This window comes from Protobothrops mucrosquamatus, unplaced genomic scaffold (assembly GCF_001527695.2).
Source record: "Protobothrops mucrosquamatus isolate PMUCROS unplaced genomic scaffold, P.Mucros_1.0 scaffold_289, whole genome shotgun sequence".
Taxonomy (NCBI): domain Eukaryota; kingdom Metazoa; phylum Chordata; class Lepidosauria; order Squamata; family Viperidae; genus Protobothrops; species Protobothrops mucrosquamatus.
Genome location: NW_015386365.1, coordinates 553,228 through 575,506, shown reverse-complemented (window position 1 = coordinate 575,506; position 22,279 = coordinate 553,228). Strand labels below are relative to the sequence as shown.

General features: G+C 39.0%; 1 protein-coding gene across 1 annotated transcript; it reads left to right on the top strand.

The window, feature by feature from the left end:
• Nucleotides 1–3,680: 3,680 nt before the first annotated feature.
• Nucleotides 3,681–19,377, top strand: TAF1A (TATA-box binding protein associated factor, RNA polymerase I subunit A). The gene is made up of 10 exons (XM_015831931.1): nt 3,681–3,876; nt 6,181–6,350; nt 7,822–7,935; nt 8,622–8,820; nt 10,341–10,471; nt 12,233–12,391; nt 15,087–15,153; nt 16,575–16,698; nt 17,837–17,997; nt 19,111–19,377. Exons 1-10 carry the CDS (start codon nt 3,744–3,746, stop codon nt 19,230–19,232), a joined length of 1,380 nt encoding a protein of 459 aa, XP_015687417.1. The 5' UTR covers nt 3,681–3,743; the 3' UTR covers nt 19,233–19,377.
• Nucleotides 19,378–22,279: the final 2,902 nt, after the last annotated feature.

Here is a 22,279-nt window from a genome sequence, read left to right as displayed (position 1 = left end):
ACTGGGTTTTTGTGCCATACAAAGTGGAATATTTGCTGTACATTCATTCTTCATTCATCTGGCTAAATGGTACAGAAGTGGAAACATGATACATAACACAAATCCACAGTTAGTGTCAGTAAGTTACATAATAAGGCCCTTGGAGTGCTTTAGAATCCAGAGATATCATTGCTGGGTCTTGATTAGACAAAGAATTATTTGCAAAGTTTCTGGTTCTGAGTCCCAAATCCATTTTACTTTGTAAGTATACTGAAAAGTCCCTGGCATGCAAGTTCCTTTGCAGACTTTGGCACACATCCATGAAATTCCTCTATGGCTACTTTTGTTCTTTATAGTTCACCAAGTTATCAGAGAATAAGCTTTACTATACAGCTGTAAGCTAGTTTGACTTTTAATGTGGATAATGATTAGGATTTTGCCATAGGGCTAAGAACACCAAAGTTCAAGTGGAAACTCACTGGATTACTTTGGATCACAATAAAATAAAATTCAGTTTATAAGCAGTAGGGAAACCATACTCTGTGAAAGAATGCATGCAATCATACAATCCTGTTTTCCCCAAGTACACGTAATATGTAAAGCTAGAATAGTCTGAGGAGAGAAAAACAGCCAGTTAACACTGAACATGCTGAGCCAATTAACATTTAAGCATAGATGGAAGAAATTTCTTCGTGCACAATGATTAGATATAAATGAATGGTTAGATACTAATAGAAAGAACTAGTTAATATTCTAGTCCAGTGATGGCAAACCTTTCAGAGACCGAGTGCCCAAACTGCAACCCAAAACCCACTTATGCATCGTCGGGTGCCGGGTGGGTGTGGCCCATTGGGTGGGCGTGGCTATGGTGGTAATGGCAAACTGGGTGGAACTAAAAAGTTCAATCAGTCGATTCCAACTTTGCAAGATCTTTTTTTCCCGCGAGAAGTTGAAATTGATTGATTGATTGAACCTTTCTTTTTTTTTGCACACGGCGACGGAGGCCTAAAGCAAAAAAGTTTTATAAAACCCAGCTGAAGGCCTAGGACTGGGGCGACGGCGCGCATGCCCACAGAGAGGGCTCTGAATGCCGCCTCTGGCACCCGTGCCATAGGTTCGCCACCACTGTTCTAGTCCCCCAAAAACTGGAGAATGTGGATTTTCAAGGATCACAGCTGAAGGGAGATATTAATTCTATCTGTATTACAGTATATTGTTTGAAACAAGTTTAGTTTCACATACTTTTCTTGACACCAGCATACATTAACCATTGCCTTCTTTCAAAATATTCTTAATTTAGCCTTCAACCCTGGGATTTCTGGGTGATGGACTGACCCTGCTTCACTAGGCTTAACCATCTAAAAAGGCCTCTCTACAAAAAGCATTTTCTGGAAATGAATCTGAAGTGGTGCACTTATATTAGCCTAGGTGTAAATATTTTAATACAATATTAAAATAACTACAGTCCATAACATAAGGCAGTACCGCACAGCGGTGAAAGACAACCAAAGAAAAAAGCCTGGGAAAAGAACAAACTATTTGTCAACCTATTAGATCTTGCTTTTTCTTCAATTTATCTAGGTTCCAATTCTGTTAGGTACCGAGAGACCACCAGAATCACTGAAAAATACGTAAATGATGAACTGGTATTATCTTTAACAAGGCTCAGTTTACGAGCACAAAAACGCGTCCAGGGACTCCAAGGCGATGAAGGGACACCGGTAATTAGACACCAAAGGGAAAGGATTCACGCATGCGCAGGTGAATGTGATACTTTGAAAGGCAGAGAGTATCACGCAGAAAATCGTTTTTCCTGATGCCCAAATAAAAGATGGCGCTCGCTGCAGCAAAGCATCGGAAGTGAAAGAAAAGGCGTTGTCGTACAGAATGTAACGCGCATATTCTCGGAACCGGAACGAAGGGAGGTGGGAAGAAAGGAAGGAAGCTTCCTGTCCTGGTAGGTAGCGCTATCCTGAGAATTCTCAGATGTTGCGCTTTCATCGGCTGTTACAAATAAGAAAAGGGAAGGAAACAATTTGTCTTACGAAGGGTGTGTAATGTGTATGGGTGGTTGCTATTACAGCGTAACCAACGAATTCATTGACCATTAGGCAAGCGACTTTATAACTCAGTTGTTATTTCGTATTGTCGTTTTCCTTTTGCTCCTAAAACAAATGCTTAGAAAATGTGCCCTGCAAAGGCCAATTGAGTTTCCTGTTTTGCAGCTCTGGGGTTGCTGGGTGATATTGGAAGGACACTTTTTTTTTCCTCCAGAAGCCTGTGAATCTTATGCCTTTCAATTACAGGTTCTGTGAAACAAGGTGGGCTCTTAACTCCTTTCAGTCACATTATCTTCTACTTGGGAAGCACTCTCTGGTCAATGTAATTTTGTACTTGTAATTATGTAGAAATTTTAAGTGCCACCCACTTCCCTAAGAGTTCTGAAGGTGTTGCAAGATGTAGGAAAAAGATACATGAAATTATTTACGCACACGCACACTTAATGTTTTCCGTAGGACCAATGCTTTTATCAAAATGATGAAAGGAGCCTTGCATTTGAGGATTCAAGCTGCATCCTTTTCATATGTGCAAACAAAAGACTTCACACATGTATAGAAAGGTGGCTTACGAAGCTGCAGGGCATATTACATCATTTGCCCCCTCCTCCCAGTTCCTCTGCAAAACACACAAAAGTGAATACAGTAATATTGAAAGCCCGGGGAAAACAAATATTTTGAAGTTCTTGAATTGTTACAAGGGGGGGAGATTGTTTCAATCCCAATGGAAATTTATTCCATAATATGGTTCCTACCACAAAGAAAGCCAGATTGGTTGCTTATATTCAACTTATCCATAAAAGTCCATTGATTATCTGAGAGCACAGAGTAGTTTGTCCATGAATTCATAGCCTTGCAGGTAGCTTGCATCTAATCTATGTAAAATTTTATAGACCACTGTGAGCACCTTCAGTTGTGCTTGAATGATTTCTGGTAGTCAATGAAACTGATTCAACATGGATAGTGAGGCATCTTGAACAGGCTCTCATGCTAACGTATTGGATATCATCTGGATGTCTTCAAAGCCACGGAGAATAAATTGTAATGTTCAAGCCATAAAGTTAGTACTACATGAATCATTTAGAGTAGATTTGTCTCTTTCATCTAATTTATCAACTTTATTATGTAGTTATCCAGATCATTGGTGGATTGAAGAGGCTGTTTATATTGTAAATTTATTTCTAGAGGGAACAAATCAAGAATAAACATATCCCATATTCTTAAAGGAATCAGTAGCAGGTTTCTCTTTTTGATCCACCTTTAAGGGGTATTGAAGCTTCAAAAGACTTCTTTGAGAATGGCCCAAAATTTTCAGACCTAGGTATTTGCTGGAGTTTGGTGCTCATTTACTGTTTTTATTAATAATTATATGATTATAATTAATATAACCCAACTAGTGTCCTAAGTATTTTTGATTCTTAGTTAATTAGGTTTCCTGATATTGCTTTATTTGAAATATGTGGCGTTTACCTTAGTGGTTAAATGCTGATATATGTAAGTGTATATTTCATGAAAAAAAACTATTTCTGGGAGCCAGTTCCAGGATACCACTAGTGTGTCTATTAAATTAGTGTTGCTGATTTTTTTCTAAACCATATAATGTGTATTTTCCTCTTTCCTGTTTTTTGCAGATTATTAGGCTTGATTTATTTATAAGCTTACACTACTGTACAAGTAGCGGGTTTTCTTCTAAATATAGTCATAGAAATGGATAACTTTGTTGAAGAACTGAGACAAGAAAGGTGTCTGTCCACAGGAGAAACAGAGGATGAGTCTGCAGCCAATGTTCTGGTCCCAGAAATTTATTTGCCTTTACTGCCAAAACATTTCAACCATCCAAGTAAGTTTTTACTGACATGATGGAAAGTAGAAATGAAGGAAAGTAGCAAAATCCTGGGATTCTCTCTCCTTCCCCCATATAGACCTTCGTCAGCCTGCAGTGAACTTGTTATAACCAATTATTTTCTTCAGAAAAATTGCATAATATATCTTTTTGGTGCCACTTTGAAATGCAGTTGAGGAATGGTATATTGAGCATTAACCTAACATGGAATTCTCATTTATAGAAAAACTAGCAATTAGAAAGATGAGTTCCAACCTAGCTGTTGCCCTGATACTTTTTTCCCTTTTTGTAAAGCAAATTCAGTTGGGTGGCCCTTACCAGTGTGCTGTGCTATAGTACATATTTTTATTTATTCATTTGCTGAATTTGGGCGGTGTACAATTACTAGTTAACTATTACTGTTATTAATGTGATAGTGACATAGGATACTTAATAGGATACAGACTGGTAGTCGAAAATCACATGTTAGTAACTTATAGTTTCTTCCTGAAATTCTGTGGCCAGGCTTAGGATATAATTTTTATTTATTTGCACCCCATCTTTAATATTTTTACAAATAACTCACGGCAACAATCTTATCCAACACACCTTCCTCCTCGTATTTTCCCCACAATAACAACCATCCTTATGAGGTAGGTTGAAAGAGAGACTAATTGGCCCAAGGTAACCCAGCTGACTTTCATGACTAAGACGGGACTAGAACTCACAGTCCCCTGCTTTCTAGTCTGGTGACTTAACTGCTAGGCCAAACTGGCTAATGTATCTAGTAAAGCTTCATCTGTTACTTATTGATCAGATTCTTCCATTTGTTCTGTTTCCCCAAATTCCCTTGTTGCTTTGGGACAAAATGTGAGTTCTTGGGGCAATGGGGTACATGGAAAAGAGGATAGACCGGAGAATTAGTGGAAAGTTAGAGTAGCATCTGTAGCCTTAGATGTATTTAATAAAAGGGATCCTCTTTTGAAGCCAGTAAAAGAAGTTCTAGAAGCAATTAAATTGTAAGTAGTTTACCTGAAAGTCTTTGAAGAGAAGAGCATTGAACTTGAAAGGATTTGGAATTCAGATTTTTTTTAGCTGAGTCAAAGACCAATCACATGATCTGTCTAAAGTTAACTGATTGCAGTATTATTTTGTACTTTCAGATGATGATTGATTATCAAGATACTGTGCTTTTATACACTGTACACTATTTACATTAAAATTGATTTTTGTATAATTGAAAAATAGGCTCTGCACACAGTTACCTATGTCATAGTCACCTCCGGGTTTTTCTACTGTAATGCCCTCCACATGGGGCTGCCCTTGAAAAGTATCTGGAAGCTTCAGTTGGTTCAAAATGTGGTGGTTTAGTGCAAATCTGGATTCCTCTTGTGGGAGCTGCTTCGGTTGCCACTTTGCTTCTGCATCCAATTCAGGGTGCCTGTTATTACTTTTAAAGCCCTATATGGCTTGGGGTCAGGTTATTTGATGGACCATCTTTTCCCAGTAGATCCAGTTGATCTACTTGATCCACCAGAGTGAGGAGACAAGGTATGTTAGGCCCATCTAGTGGGACTAAGATGAGGGGACTTTTCTGTGGTGGTTCCCTTCCTAAGGAACATCATCCCCATGGAGATACGATTGGCCCCCACCTTGATACTCTTTTGAAAGTCCCTGAAGATATGGTTTTGGCAGCCAGCCTAGGGACCTCAGGATGATTTGGAGCCCATTAAGTGACTTGTCTGAATGTTGTTGCCAGGAAGATAGGAATGTATTGTGTTTTGCATTTGGGGTCTGGTCTTTGTAAGTCTCCTGGAGTCAAAGTGAGCGAGTTGGGTGGCCTTATAAATCTTTTTAATAAATAAATAAAAAAATGATCTGGCACTTTAAAGACGATAATCAGCATCTTGGATTGTGCTCAGAAAAAAATTGGGATTCAGGGCAGGTCACCCAGATGTTTTTAATATTCTTCCAATAAGAAATATTCCTTTTTATTTTAATTCCATTGTAGGAAGGATTGTTTATGTTAATAACATTTATGCAATCACCAGAAAAAAGCTAAAATTCATAATGCTTTTCAGTTGGTGTGACACATCCTAACCTATGCCAGGAAAATCCATGAATTTGATGCTTCAGGATACTGATAAGATTTCTGAGATAAGATAATGCCAAATTGATGCACAATATATTCTTGGAGTTCACATTCCAGACATGAATATAAATTCACGTTTTCTCTGTAAATGGCAAACTTAGTTCCATAAATGCTTTAGGTATGCATTATTTATAAAAAAAATGATCAATGTTTTCTTATGTTGGTTGAAGCAAATATGGCTGTGAAATCTTCAGAATTTCAGAAGGTGAAAGAGGATTGTTTATGCTGTATCCAAGATGCTCTCTTACAAAGTCAGTGGCAGAGGGCTGCAGAATTAATGATAAGCTACTTGGAAATGCTGGAAAATACAACTGCAGAAAAAAGGGTGACAGCTCAAGAGGTAAGTAAATTAATTAATAGAATATCTTTGAAATGATTGGAAATATATCATTTCTCTAGCATGTGCCTCTATATAATATAATTAAGAACAGGATAAAAATGTCTTATGCATTGTGTCGTGCATTTAGATGTATGACATGGGACATTTTTTCATAAATGTGGGATTCAAACCTTTTTTAGACCGTAGGAACCTTTGAAAATTTGAATGGATGTAGTGAGTGCTCTCACAAAATGTCAGAGTAAGTTATAATGGGATTGTCTGTTCACAAAAAAGTTACAAACAATGCAGCCAATCATGAAATATTTATTTAGTTGACATAAGGCAGACATGTCAAACACAAGGCCCGGGGGCCGGATGCGGCCCGCGAAGTGGTTTCATGTGGCCCACGAAGCCATCCTAGAAACAGTGAGGGAACGGCCCCCGCTGCCTTGGCCCTGGCCCAGGCCGGCCGGGAGCCAATGTACAATTTTGTGGTGGCCATCTATGCTGAAATGCATTCAGTCTTAGCTCCACAAGGCCGTCTGGAAACAGTGAGAAACCAGCCCCTGCCGCGTTGGCCCCACCCCCTGGATGCATGCAGGGGAGGTGTCACCCTTTGTGAGGAATGAAGAAATGCACCATCGCCTGGAAGTGGCCAGCAAATGGCCCTCGCCTACTTCATATACCCGGCTTGATGGGCTCTGCCCTGGTCCCACCCCTTTCTGCCAGAGACCCTCAGATCTGTCCCACTCCTGCCTAGGCCCCCAGAGGCACCCTTGACGCGAATGATGTAGATCTGGCCACGCCCACCCAGTAGGCCACACCCATTCCATCCACACCCACCCAGTAGGCCGCACCCACCCTGGCCACACACCCCCGCCCCCCCCGAGGGCAACCGCAATGCTGATGCGGCCCTCAATGAAATTGAGTTTGATACCCCTGATATAAGGCAACCTATTGGCTGGTCTTCACCTCCTGTCAGCCCTTCAGGAGGCTTCCTGATGTTTTCTATTTTATCTTTCACATTTTTCTGAACACCTAAGCAAATTTCTTAAAGCCCTACCTTACAGTCACCTACCTTTTTTATTTTCTGTAATATATGTTGGGTCTATATGGGGTCCTGTATTCTATGTAAATAAAGATGATAGAGGTTGGTGTTTTGATCTGTAGAATGTCAGATCTCTCTATCTGTCTGTCTACCTGCCTATCTTATGGCATAGCTCATGGGGAAGTGAGTATCAGAAATATAGTGTTCACAGGCAAATGTACTGGGACATTGATCAAGAAAATCAAAATGGCAATCTTGACCACACGATTGAGTCTGCCATGTTGACTTTCTTGACTTTGCCCCTGTGCATATCCTTGCTCATCGGCATCATGTTAGTGATTTTGTTGTAAATAATTGTATAAGGGTGCACCAGTAGTCACAGTGCATTTGCTTTTAGTACTGTGGTTTTATGATTTGCTTGTGATGTATTTTCTACCTCATTAGGAGATCTGGAGAATAGGAACTGAAATCTTGCAGCAGCATCCACAAAGTAATATAGAAGAGATCAATCATTTTGCAGATCGGATGAAAAATTTAGGAGTCAAAAGATATTTAAAGGTAAGAAAAAAACTTTTAAGTAAAAATAACTTTAATGCAATATTTTAATATTGAAAACATGTTTTANCTTCCTTCCTTCCTTCCTTCCTTCCTTCCTTCCTTCCTTCCTTCCTTCCTTCCTTCCTTCCTTCCTTCCTTCCTTCCTTCCCTGTTTTATTTTCTTATTTTACTTTCTAATATTTATATTATTTTACCTTGTTAAAATTTCTTTGCTAAAATTATATTAAAAAAGAAAATATACTATTATTGTAAAATTTTAGTATAGATCTCTACATTACACTTCTTGTGTGATATTTTTGATAAAATATATGGCTTCAAATTTTAATGACACAGAATTGTATTTTAATTATGGCTTTGGAACTATTTAAAAACTGAGTGGTTCCATAATTGATTCTAACTGAATACCATAAGCTTATTTGTTCCACAACCTGGAAAAATCCACTCTCATGTATCAGTAAAAAAGTGTGATTATTTCTATAGTAGGAATCTTTGATTTCTTATACAGCTGACCGTCTAGTATACCCATACACAACTGCAGTTGAAAGTGGTTCCTTGTTATTAAAACAGAATAGTTCTAAAGACACAACTCATATCTGAAGTTATTGGGAACTGCTGCTTTGTTTATGCGTATTGGTATCCAAAGTTGCTGCTTCTGTTCAACCTAGTAAACAAAGCTCAAATTACAGATTTCTTTAGAGCATGCCTTCCACCTTTTATGCAGTGGATTTCTGGATGAAGCCTATCAGAATTTGATCTTGGCTGAAAGTTGGCGATATGGAGAAGAAACTGTTGCTCAGGAAAAAGAGCTGAAATTCGTTCAAGCTTATAAGGGATTGATAGGCTATTATATGTGGTTAAAAAAGAAGACAGAGCTTTTGGAGCTGGGTGAGTATGTGCCTGTAGATGCCACAGTGGCAGCATGCAGCAGTAACTGTTGCAGTTGTCCGTGATTTTTTCAATTCCATTCATGAAATATGAAAGGTGAGACAAGGCTTTGGCTGAGTCTTCTCTGGCATATTTGCTAAGAAAGAAGTTCTAGAGAATTTCATGGAATTAGTACCTGATGAAGTATGTAGAAGGTTTTGAAATTCATTTGGTATCTTCCTTAACAATGGGGATGGCTAAGGATTACTGTATATGTTGTTCCTCCTGTATTGCAGTTTTAAAAAAAAACTGACCCTGGAGAACTCAGATCAAATGGCTTTCTCAACTGGCTAATATTAGTTTGTTTGCTGATAAGCTCTATCACAATTATTGGCCTTAGATAATCATAGTATTTAATTATGATTTGGAGCCATAATCAGGACTGTCAAAAACGCTGTCAACATGGTTTTGTTGATAAGCTAAATTTTTACAAAGGAAAGTGTAAGGAGAAATCATAATAATCTGTTAGTGATTTTGCAAAGGCACAAAATGAAATAGGGAAACGCTAGTTGCTTAGTTCACCTATAATATTTTACCACAGTAAGTATTAAGGTTGAGAAGAACTGGGAAACTGTGAGCATCCTAGACCAAACTAAGTCTAACAATGCTAGCTAGTGAATTCCTGGAAGCTTGGCACTTGAACAAATCACCCATTAGTGGACACAGAGAGATAAACCACATTTATACACCATCCAGAAGAGACAATAAGAAGCTAAGGAAATAAAAAAACCAGAACATATTCTTACCCACAGCCAACGTTCAGATTAGTAGGGATCAGCATAAGACAAAAGATAGGCAGAAAACAATACTGTGACCAAGGAACTACCAAAAGGAAAATCACTCCCCCACTGATACTCACAAGGCAAGCTACTCTATATAAATAAAGAACAACTCCCTTCCCATACTAGCACTGATAATGTTACCTAGTTAGGTAATAAAATGTCTGTAAGCAAACAACAAAGCTCAGAGAGAACTAAGGACTCCACATTGTTACATATAACAGTAGTGGGAGAAGGTAAACACATCTGAGTTGTGTATTTCAAAGAAACATTCTGCCATCTCCAAAAGATGTGTAGATATATTTGGTTCTGAACTGATTACCTTGGGATGCTACTTTTGAGTTTCATAAAAGAGATACTGATCATAACTTACCAAGTATATTATTGTGGCAAAGCATTGATGAAATATTTTGCCAGCTATGAAATGGAATGTTTTTTATCATTCTCCTTCACCATTCCTTTTATTGTTTGACTTCTTTAGTATAAAAAATATTCAGGAGATCTGAAATGGCAGCTGTTGTATTGCAAATATGACATTTTCTTTTGTGTGTTAAATTTGAATTACTATATTCTTTGACTATCTCTTTTTTTAAGCTTTTCTTCCTGGAGGGTTTTTGAGAAGTTGATTTTAAAATCGAGGATAAAATCATGATGTCATCTGTTTCAAATTGAATTTATAAGATGGATGTCTTGCTTTCACAGATGAAGACAGCTGTACACAAACTTCTCTTCAACAGGAAATGCATGGCTTGTACCAGCAGGCTAAAGTCAGCCTCAGGGAAATAATCAGAATTCCTGGTGTTTGGGATCCTTTCGTAATTTGTTATGTGGATGTAAGAGCAGCCTTTGTACAACAAACTTTCTGTGTCACATAATCTGGATGGCTGTCAAATGGGGCAGCTTTAGAGAGTCATTAAGTAACTCAGTGGTAGAGGCTTTTGCAGAGATTCAGAAATTTGTGAAAGTGCTATAAGCTCTACCATCACACAGCTATCTGTATAGTTAATCATAAAATTGTTATTGGATGGCTGGTATTGTCTTATGCTTAGTTTCATGGGCACATGTCCAACATTACAAAATTGTATATTTAATTCCATGTTATAAAAACACACAAAACAACCCTGATACATATTCATTTGTTTGATTTATATATTACCTTTTGTTCAGGAGCTTGAGGCAGCATATATAATGCTCCTTCCTCCCAACCCCCCATAACAACCACCCCGTGAGGTAGGTTGAACTAAAAGAAAATGACTGGTTCAGAATTACTCCATGAGCTTCTATGGCTAAGAGTGGACGATGGCTGAGCTGAGTGACTGGGTTTACATGTTACACTAAGCCATAATGTGATTTGTTTGTTTCTAGCTTAACATATTGTGGGAACCAGCCATTTGATCTGTAAACCAAAGTTTATGATTCCACATATTTTTGTGGAACCAATCAGTCATGGGCTGGACCAGAACCAGCGGATTGAACTATGAAGAAACTAGATTTTAGGAAATATTTCCTGATGATATGTGGATATGTGACTCAGTGGAACAGTTGCCTTATGGAATGACATGTTCTCCTTCAATAAAGGCCTACAAACAGAGGCTGGTGATTCTTCTGTTCAAACTGCTTATTACATAACATGTGCCACGATACGTACTTTTCTCATCACAGATACACAGATCCATTTTCCATATTTATCATTGTAGCAAAATCTTCCTTGATGCTGCAGTTCATATAGATGACAATAGATGGCCCTATGGCACCGATTTTCAATGGTGAGATAAAAATTGTAAAAAGAAGCAAGGAAAGCAGCAGAAAAAAAAAGGAAAGGGAAGTGGGGAAGTCTGTTGGATAATGAAAAAACAGAAAAACTAAATGGGAGAGGGGAGAGAAATACAGGGAAGTTTAGTGAGCAGGAAATTGGAAAAGTATTGGAGAGGCAGCAAGTGGGGACAGCTGGTAGTGCAGTCAGGAGTTGGAAGAGACCTCAGAGATCATCACGTCTAACTCTTTGTGCAAACTTTGCTAAAGCATTTTGGACAGATGGCTATCCAGCCCCTGTTTAAAGATCTTCACTGAAAAGGAATATACAGTTTCAGGAGGCAATCTGTTTCGTTGCTTGAACCAATCAGTAATTTTCTCTCAGAATCTGAATTACTTTTCCTGTAGTTTTAATCCACTGAGCCTGGTCAAGCCCTCCAGAGCAACAAAGAACAAATTCACTCCCTCCTTCATATGACAGCTCTTTAGTTATCCAAAGAGGGCTGTCATGATCTCAGCTCAGTCTTTTCTTATGGCGATTCCTTTAATTGTTCTTCCTAGGATCTGGGTTCCAGTCCCTGCACCATTTTAGTAATATTAGCAAGCAAAAGCTTCAATGGGCACTTGTGGGAGAGAAAAGCTTGTCAGGGAGCCTCAAGGGACACATCCAGCCCCCTGAACTGCACCTGGAGCCATATGTTTTTGCACCTTGCCTTAATAACTAATAATTGCACTTTTAAATTACTTTTACTTTAATCTCATTTTGTTGCAAAATAGTTTAGTACTACTTTGTAACCTTGTATTTGTTTTAAATGAACAGCTGAACATTTATGTTTTTTTAGTTGCTGGAACATTATGAGGAGTACGAAGAAGCACAGGAAGTGTTAAGTGACTATGCGTATAATTCCAAGTTTCCTTCCAACCCTAATGCCCACGTCTACTACTACCAGTTTCTAAAGAGAAGGGGGGAATCCAGGAAAACCCAGATCTCTGCACTGCAGGCAAGAATTCTGGAGTTTTATTATTCTGTTTGTTTATGATTCTGTTCTTACTCTCTTTTATCTGTGAATAATGAAGAACACAAACTGGCTAATGAATGTTTTCTTGGAAGTTGAATATGTCTAATATAGTGTACCAAATAGCTTGCCGAAATCAACAGAACTAGAGGTAGTCCTCAGCTTACCCCTGATCATTTTATGATCCTTTGGAGTTACAACAGCCTTGGAATGGTGCTTTATGACCCATAAAGCACTTCTGGCTGTTGTAAAATATCACACACAAACACACACACACACACACACACACACACACACACACACAGAGTCACGTAATTGCATTTATGGTGCTTGGCAGCCGACTTGCATGTATGATCAGTTGCAGCATTGTGTGGCCATAGGAACGTGATTTGTGATTTGTCACAATTTTCGGTGGGTTTTTTTAGGGGGGTGATTTCTAGCAAAAAACACCCCTTTGGAAAAATGGATACACTTAATGATTGTATTATTCCTTTAAGGATTGTGTGATTCACTTAACAACTACTGTGAAAAATGTAAACAAAATATATAACTGCACTTAGAAGCAGACCGTGCATGGAGCAGTGGTGTAATATAGGCTGTCACAGGGCCACAAAGACTGCTCTCGCTGCTACACTTTGCACCAGTTGAATCTTCCAAATAGATTTCAATGGTAGCCCCATGCAGAGAGCATTGCAGTAGTCCAGATGACAGATGACCAGGACTTCAGTAACTGAGTGCAGGGAGCCATGATCCAGGTAAGTCATAGCTAGTGCACCGACTGGGACTGTGCGAAAGCTCTCCTAGTCACGAGCAGGAAATGTGAGGCCAGGAGAACCCCTAGGTTGCAAACTAGGTCTGAGCAGGGTAGTGCAATCCCATCCAGAACGAAGGATGACAAATACTCGGATCCTGAGGCTCCTTGTACCCAAAACCACTCAGTCTTGCCAGGGTTCAGTTGAAGTCTGTTGTCCCCATCCAGATCCTTAACAGCCTCCAGGCATTGCAAGAGGGCAGAGACAGCATCACTCGGGTTACCATGTCTAGAGATGTAGAGCTGAATATGACCAGCATATTGATGATGTCTCAAGCCATGGTGACGGGTGATCTCACCCAACAACTTCATGTATGTTGATCTAAGTTCCTACATTCTTGACTTAAGCTGGAATAACACCATCAGGATGGCACAATAACGTAGAGGTAGTCCTTGAATTATGACTTATGACCACAAGTGGGAACATATTGCTAAGTGATGGGGCCATTAACTATGACTGATTTTATGACCGTTAAATGAATCACATAATCGTTAAGCAAATTTGGCTCCCTCCCCCCAGTTGACTTTGTTTGTTGGAAGCAGACTGGGAAGATTGTAAATAGCAATCACGTGTCCCTGGGATGCTGCAGACTTCATAAATACATACCGGTTGCAAAGATCATGTGACAGCGGGGAGGTTGTGACCATCACAGGCCATTGTTTTCAGCACCATCATAATTTCAGATGTTCACTAAATGAATGGTCATAATTTGAAGACTACCTATACGCAGCAACAGAAATTCTCCAAACCCAGATTGTCTTTTCTAAGAATGTTATCCTGTTTTATCGCAGAACTGCTACTGCACAATTTGTTCAAGGGAATACAGTGTCTTTACAGTAAATAGGAACTTGGGAGTGTGGAGAGGGGCAAATGTAGTGTCTATTTGCAACTTCTTCAACCAAATATGTTTTTTTCCTAGGCTTGAGCAATGATGCTGGGAGAAGGCAGGGCTGCTTTAAGAAGTTGCAAACATGTACCCCTGGGCTCTCCAAACCACCTTTCGTATTTGTAATTAAAATATTGCACAGTCTTTTAGATGTAGATAACCACCGTCTTCTGTGCTGATATATTCCCTTGTACTGTGTTTTTCAAGTGTAAAATGCTCAAACAAGTACTTTTTAGAAAACAAATTAAATGCAATAATTGCACGACAACCCTAAAATATTTGTCATATAAATTTGACACTATTATTATAGTAAGAATGCAGTGCCAGTGATCTTTGCAATAACTGGAATAGATTAATGGGCTGACTTCAGTTTCTACGCACCTTTTTTGCTTAATAAAATATAATTTTTTGATGCCAGAATACGTATTTCAAACTCTTTAGCGCGGCATGTACTTTACACCTGATACACAGATAATCCTTGATTTACAACGACAATGGAGCCTGGGATTTCAGTCATAAGTTGCTGCAGTTGTAAATTGAGGTACTACATAAGCAGACTCAACCTTTTTAAGATGGTCATTAAGCAAATCACATCATTTTCTGCTGGAAAATGGCAAAAAAAATGTAACAGATTGCAGTCATGGGATGCTGCACTGGTCATAAATGCAATCCCATCATCTCACCCATGTGCCCAAAATGCAATAATTTGATTCTGTTTGTGTGTGTGGGGGGGGGATGTTAACTTTGAGATTGGGCTGTAAATAGCTTTTCTGAAGTCTGTTGTATCCTCAAATTAAGACTGGTTAAGGACTGGTGATAAGTTGAGGACTACCTGTAATGTGCCTTGACTCTGAGGTGAAACTGGCAGTCTAATTCTGTCCTCTGGTATAAACTTTGGCAGGTATCTTCTGTAAAACCATTGAGATGTAAAAGTGCCTAGTTTTGTTTTCCAACATTCACCCATTTGCCTGTTTCTTCCTAGATCCTGCATGAGCTTGTTCCTTCCCATGAACTAATGCTGGAATTTTACAACTTGCTTAGAAAATCGAGTGAGTCCTTTTAAGGTATCCCAGCATTGAACTCAGATTAATTGCTCTGTTCCTCCCTTGAGCCATAATTAAAAGAAAAAGTTTCAAGCAAATCCTAATGCAAATAAAAGTTTACAACTAAGAGTTCCTTTTGCTAACTTGGACTTATCTCCTGGAGGAAAGCAGAACAACCGTGTTCTACCTGCATTGGTTACAGCCTGACTAAACTATCGCAAGGCATTTTGTGTAGAACTGCCTTTGTTTTGAAAACATCGCTATAGATTAGTGTTTCTCAACTTTGACAATTTTAAGGCATGTGGACTTCAACTCCCAGAATTCCACAGCCAGCAATGCTGGCTGGAATTCTGGAAGTTGAAGTCCACATGCCTTAAAATTGTCAAGGTTGAGAAACACTGCATAGATCAGTGGTGGCGAACCTATGGCACGGGTGCCAGAGGCGGCACTCAGAGCCCTCTCTGTGGGCACGCGCGCCGTCGCCCCAGTCCTAGGCCTTCAGCTGGGTTTTATAAAACCTTTTTGCTTTAGGCCTCTGCCGCCGTGTACAAAAAAAAAAGGTTCAATCAGTCAATTTCAACTTCTCGTGGGGAAAAAAAAAATCTTGCAAAGTTGGAATTGATTGATTGAACTTTTTAGTCCCACCCAGTCCGCCGTTACCACCGCAGCCACGCCCACCCAATGGGCCACACCCACCCCATGGGCCACACCCACCCGGCACCCGATGATGCATAAGTGGGTTTTGGGTTGCAGTTTGGGCACTCAGTCTCTAAAAGGTTCGCCATCACTGGCATAGATGATAGTGCCTGGATGTTCATGAAAGCCAAGCACACTGATTAAATTATTCTGATATTGTGCTAATTACTGTTTCCTTTTTTTCCTGGCTCACTTTATGTTATTGGTTTTCATATTAAAAGGCTTGATAGATTTTTTAAAAAAAAAAATCACCTGAACTCCTGTGAACCTGCCCATATCTTGTGATGGGTCCCTCTGTTTCTGGCCCTCTATTAACAAACAGCAAAGGGCTTGTTTTAGCTGTGGCATGCTATTCTTGAATAATATATATCATTGGCTTTTAAGCTAATTTTAAAAACTAGTTTTTATCGCATAATTTTTAATTCACTTTATATTGAGTCCTTTTCAATTTCCTATAATTTCCAACTACCATGGTTAAAAGCTAGGAATTAGTGGCTGACTTCAGAACGGCGTCTGGTTGGGGAAGGTTCATATATAGTATCTTATCATTTCAAATTGAAGAGATTATATTCAATACAATTAGTTGCTACTACTGCAGCTGTTACTGGATTTTTGTGCTTGGTTTCAGAAATTAAAAAAGGAAAAGCCTCACCAACTTGAAAATGAGAACTTTTATCTCTTTTGCATATATTAGAATACTATAAGAATAATGGGATCTATTCTAATTTCAGAAAAAAAGAAAAAACGTAAGTTACAGTTGAAAGTTATTTTTGCAGCCTTGGATTTTGCTGGATGGAAGGAAAACGTAAAAGCTTGGAGTTATTTGGCAAAACAGACAGTAGAAATTCTACAAAAGTAAGTCTATCAGGTCTTGCAGTATGATTATATCTATATAAATATGTGTGCTATATATATTGTAAAAATCCAATGTACTTTAATTTTCTTGGGGAAGAGGTCTAGTCCTCTGCATAAAATGGGGGATCTTTTCAGATGGAAATAAGACATTTTTTAAAAAATAGAATCTGAAACCCAGAGTTGGAAATGTTCAAGAAAATTTAGCAATCTCCTTAAGTGAGCATTAGCTAATTTTAATAAAATGCACATTTGGGAAGGGTTCTTTTCCCTTAAATTCTAGACTTTAGATGATGCATCCGTACCAGGTCAAAACATTAAAAATCAAAGTAAAAAAATAACTATATTGAACTCGATGCAATTGCATAGTAATGTGCTGAATTTTTGAAAAATCAGTTACATAGAGTTTTTATTGCTGGACTCCATTGAAAGATTCTAACTGATTAAATACAGGACAAAGCTATACTTGTCCAAAGTGATATCTAATTAGAACAAAGCTGTGTTTACTTGGATTTCCTGGCTAACATTCATCTTGCTTTGCCTGTCCTTTTGAATTTAAGCTAGATTTGAGTTAATATTTAGCGTGAGTACATTTATAATTGTATGGAAAACAGAAATGGCCCTATATTACCCAGACTGAATTTTTTGAAGCAATGTATGCTTTGTACCCGATCTTTGCAATTTTTTACAGGTGAGCCTTGAGTTAACTATTCACTTAGTGACTGTTCAAAGTTACAATGGCACTGAAAAAAGTGCCTTGTGACCATTTATCGCACTTAACAGGCATTGCAATATCCCCATTGTCATGTTGAGCAAATTGGACGCTTGGCAACTGAGATGTATTTATGATGGTTGCAATGTGCTGGGGTTATGTGATCACCTTTTGTGACCTTCTGATAAGCAAAGTCAAGGCAGAAGCCAGATTCATTTAACAGCTGCAGTGATTCACTTAACAACTGTTGCAGTAAGTGGGGCAAAACTCACTTAACACTTAGCAATGGAAACTTTGGGCTCAGTTGTTGTTGTAACTTGAGGACTACCTGTAATAAAGTAGGAAATTCCCCTATTAATATTTGAGATCTATCTATTCAGGTTTAGATCTAATGCAGATACTACTGGGTTTTCTTTAAATGTTTTTCAGCTCTGATAAGCAATTTCACTGGCTCAAAAAGGAGTGGGATATTCGAAGGGACTGGTGGCCGGCTTTTCATTTCAGTCTTTATTTGGCAAAAAGTAACTGGCAGGAAAACAAAAAGCTCACTTGTGAAAAAGTTCTGGTAGCTGGAATACTGTTGGGAAAAGGTAAGGTTTTCTTTCCCTATAAATAATATTTTATTTTATGTTAATGACGATTTCAAATACTATTTAAATAGTGTTAAAAAAAACTATTCCTCTTTCCCCATAAAGCGTGCATAGTCCATAACTATGCCATGAAGAGCTTTATAGGTGATTCTCAGCACACTCAATTGCATCCAGATGAGAAGTGAAAACTAGTGCCGCTGTCAAAGTAGCAGTGGTACACGGGCATCATAACTATCTGGGCCACTGTATTCTAGCCAGTTGTACTTCTGAGTAATCTTCAAGGGCAACCTCATATAAAACATATTGCAGCAATCTAACTGGGAGGTGACTAAGGAGTCAGTGACCATGAGCTAGGCTTTCCAATCTAGGAACAAGTGCAATTGGCAAACAAAATGGAGGTGTGCAAAGGCCCTCCCTGCCACTGCTGCCACTTGCTGTTGAAGCAAGAGCTAAAAGTCCAAAAAACCTGGTAAATTTCACACTAATTCTGGTGGTTGATAAGTCATATCCTTCAGGGCTTTGTGAAGCTGCAGCCTGACCATTTTCTCAATAGCTTTCCCTAAAAGGAAAAAGTTGGAGGCAGGATGAAAATGAGGTTGATTTAATAGACAGGTGACCATGCTTAAATTGCTCTTGGTAATGTCTCAGGACCGACAGGTGCAAATTGTCTTCAGAAAATTGAGCCAAACTATGTTTCAATCCACTTCAGAGGACCTACCCAACTGGGTCTAGCTCAGAGCAGATCCGAATGACTTCATATGGCAGTTGCCTCAAGTGGTCTTCAGGGTGGTCCTGCAGATATTTCTCTGGTCTTTTCCTCCCCAGGAGGAACCTGGTCACCTTGAACAGGGCTGCGGAGGCAGTAAGAGCAGAAAAATAGTTATGTTTGGCTGCTTTTCTTATTTTGTCACAAAGTAATACCTGTATTTGTCTGGATTTGCTATTCATCTCCAAGTGCCTTTTCTGATGTTTCATTTCCTGGAGTTAACAAAATATGTCCAGTTGAATTGACTAATTGTGTTTAGAAGAGCGCTACTTGGGTCACAAGTTATTTTAATACCATTGTTGTGTCACATTTGTGCTAATGCCATTTCAATTTTTATATATTTTTAGACTGCAAGTACTTTAAGTATGTCACAAAAGAAGCTTGCAAAGTTCAGAAGAAAAAGTTCCGACAGTTGAAGAAATTTGTGAAGAAACACAGCTGGGTCAGTTTAAGATTGGCTGCTACGTGATTACTTAGTGTCAAATCTCTTGATTTTTCAAGGGCGTTAGATGATTTGGATGTCCTGTATACACAAGTCATCCTGACAAGCAATTATTGTAAAATTCAGGTAGTTCTCGAGATGTGATCGGTCACCTAAGGGCTATTTGAAGTTACAATACTCCCCCTCCCCCAAAAAGCTACATATGATCTATTTTGAAAAATGGCTGCTGCAGCACCCCTTACAACTGGAGACAGGGGTGCTGCAGCATCCCCCACCTCTCTCCCCCCAATGGCCTGCCCCCCTGGGACCCCACAGTGCTTGGTCTACTCCCCATGCCTCCTGAAGCACCTGCCATTTTCCACATACTGACAGTTCCTTGTGGAAATGGCGGCTGCTTTCAGAGCATTCTGCCCTGCTCAGCTGGCTGTTGGGAGACTGCAAAGCTCTCCTGGCTCTTGGCAGGCTTTGGCGAAGCCAGCTGCCTGCATGCAAAAGTGGAAGCTTCGGGATTATCTTCCCAAAGGTGGCTTTATCAGGCATGCACAGAGGCTTGTTTGGAAGCTTCTCTGGCATTGGAACATGGCGCTGGGGCTTAATCTAACTGGGCTCTTCCTCCCTGCTGAGCTGTTTTTGGCTTTGCTGCTTGTCTGCTTCCTTTATGGACCCAGCTGAGTGATGGGCCTTCCCCACCCAGAAGGCACCCCATGCTCCACTTAACAACTCACACATTTGTTTAAGGGCATCAGGGAGAGCAGGGGTGGGGATTGTTAAGCAAAACTGTTTCGCTTAGTGGCCGTGCCCACTTGCGACCATAATGGGCAGGCTCCATTACTGTCCTAGGTCAAGGACTACTTGTATGTATATTGATAAGAATTGTATTTTTTTTTACAATAAAAATATGTTTCTGTAATAAATCTGTTTCATGAATGAACTTCTTTACTTTTTTATTTATGTTTATATTAAAATAAAAATCGAGGCTTTAGATTTTAGAGTTTTAAAAACTGAGACTTTAGAAGAAATAGACATGATAATTTACATTTCCAAAATTGCACATACAGTACATCAGTTGAAACTTATTTAAAATGTTTATATGTCTGCCCATCTTGTGGCACCATAACTCAAAATACGTTAAATATGGATGTGGCTAGTGGTTATATATAATTTTTGAACAGGCACATGGTGGTCTTTGATGCATCCTGAAGGCAGATATTTCTGAAGGCTTCCTGGTTCATGGATAGCATGTTGTAGTATATGAGGACCAAGCTCAAGAGGCAGGCAGGACTAACCTTGGAAAATGGTGAAGTTAGTGCCTTAAATAACTACATAGTGTAAGCCACTGTGTAAGTTGACTGATTATCAATGCATACATTTATTTATATTTTAGAGAATTGAAACTGTAAGCTGGTTTGAAACACCAAAGAACAGGTTCTTTAAAGAACATTCTGCATAAGGTTAACCTGAAAGAAAGGAATATCATGGATATATATCTGTGATATGTTTTAAAAGAGTATTCATCCATCCAGCCCAACCTCTAGTCCTTGGAAATGTGTCATTGTCTGATATGTGGCTAGACAAAGCAACTCACAAAGATATCCTGCAGAGAATGTCTAGACTTGGACAAGGCAGCTTCTGCCCTTCAGTGAGTGATGAAAAACATGAAAATGAGTAGGACAGCTGCAAACAAAAGGATGACATCAGTCTTTATTCTTATTGGCCAATGTATATTTCTTCTAGTACAGTTTTGTAAATGAATCCACATCAGTTACAACTCTCAACAAACGTATTGGGCAATGGTAGAACTGAATTGCCTTCAGCCACTTCTGGTAACTGCCAGCGTTTCTAACCAAGCTGCAAAGTTCTTTCCCTTTTCTGATATCTATATTAGATGCAAAGGAGGTTGGAGAAGCCTAACTTTGCCAGATTCCTGTTTTCTTGTGGCCTCAGGAAAGGACATTAATACAACATTGCTTTAGTGTATTGGAAAAATGTAACAGGTATGCAAGGAATAACTTTGACCATCGTTTTTCATCATGGTGGTGCTTGGGAGGCCATTTCTGTGGCTTGCAGACCATGGCATTACTTTTTTTTTATTGTTCCACTCCTCTATCATGTTTCATTGAAAGGCTGACTTGGTAGAACTTGGATATTGCCATATGATTGAATGGGGTTTGGGGTTCACAGAAGGCGAACGAGGGAGGGTAGTTTGATTCATAATTATCCCCATACAGTTTTGAGTTATAGCTGGCTCTTTCCTTGATCTGCCTAATGTAGGGGTCTGCAACCTTGACAACTTTTAAGACTTGTGGACTTCAGCTCCCAGAATTCCTCAGCATAGCTGGCTGAGGAATTCTGGGACCTGAAGTCCACAAGTCTTAAAGTTGTCAAGGTTGCAGACCCCTGGCCTAGTGGATTCACAAAGCAAATTAATTTGTTCCTGTGCAGTTTATAATGTTTTGTAAATCCAACCCATAAGTAACAACAAAAATAGTACACAGTATTTAGGCCCAAGGGCAAAAAAGTAAAGTAAAATATAGCAAGTACAGTACTATCTAATAAAGCAGAGTAAAAAGTTGATGAAATAAAAAGGACAGAAGATTAATAACTGGTTTAAATCTTTTTGGGGAAGAGTAATTAGCTGCCAGTTAATTACTTAATTTGAGATCAGACTCAGTCTGGCACCTTCTCACAGCAACCAGAAATTAGATAAAATTTCAGTCTGCCATATACAGAATTCTTGAACTGCTAATTTAGACAGGAGCAGAGCTCAGGAGCAGAGCACTTTATATACAGAAGATATAGTGCAATCAGTTTTTCCAGAGTCAACAGTTTTCTAAAATCAGACAAAACCCAGATATGGCTAGGTCAGTAGGGAACATATGACCTTCTGTTCGTGTGATGCCATAGCTCAGCAGAAAAAAAATCCTGTGGTCCCTTTGCTTGGCGAGCATCTCTAGCATACATATAGCATATGTGTGTATGTGTGTGTGTGTGTGTGTGTGAAGTCTGTTTCTCTCAATCATTTAAAATATATTATTTTGAGGTTGAAATATATTTTATCAATCCAAAATTGTTGC

Bases quoted from the DNA above. Each gene is read 5' to 3' on its own strand.
- TAF1A (XM_015831931.1), top strand. From the start codon at position 3,744: ATGGATAACTTTGTTGAAGAACTGAGACAAGAAAGGTGTCTGTCCACA. The intron at 6,351-7,821 runs GTAAGTAAATTA...CTACCTCATTAG, and splicing joins AAAGGGTGACAGCTCAAGAG to GAGATCTGGAGAATAGGAAC. The intron at 15,154-16,574 runs GTGAGTCCTTTT...TTCTAATTTCAG, and splicing joins CAACTTGCTTAGAAAATCGA to AAAAAAAGAAAAAACGTAAG.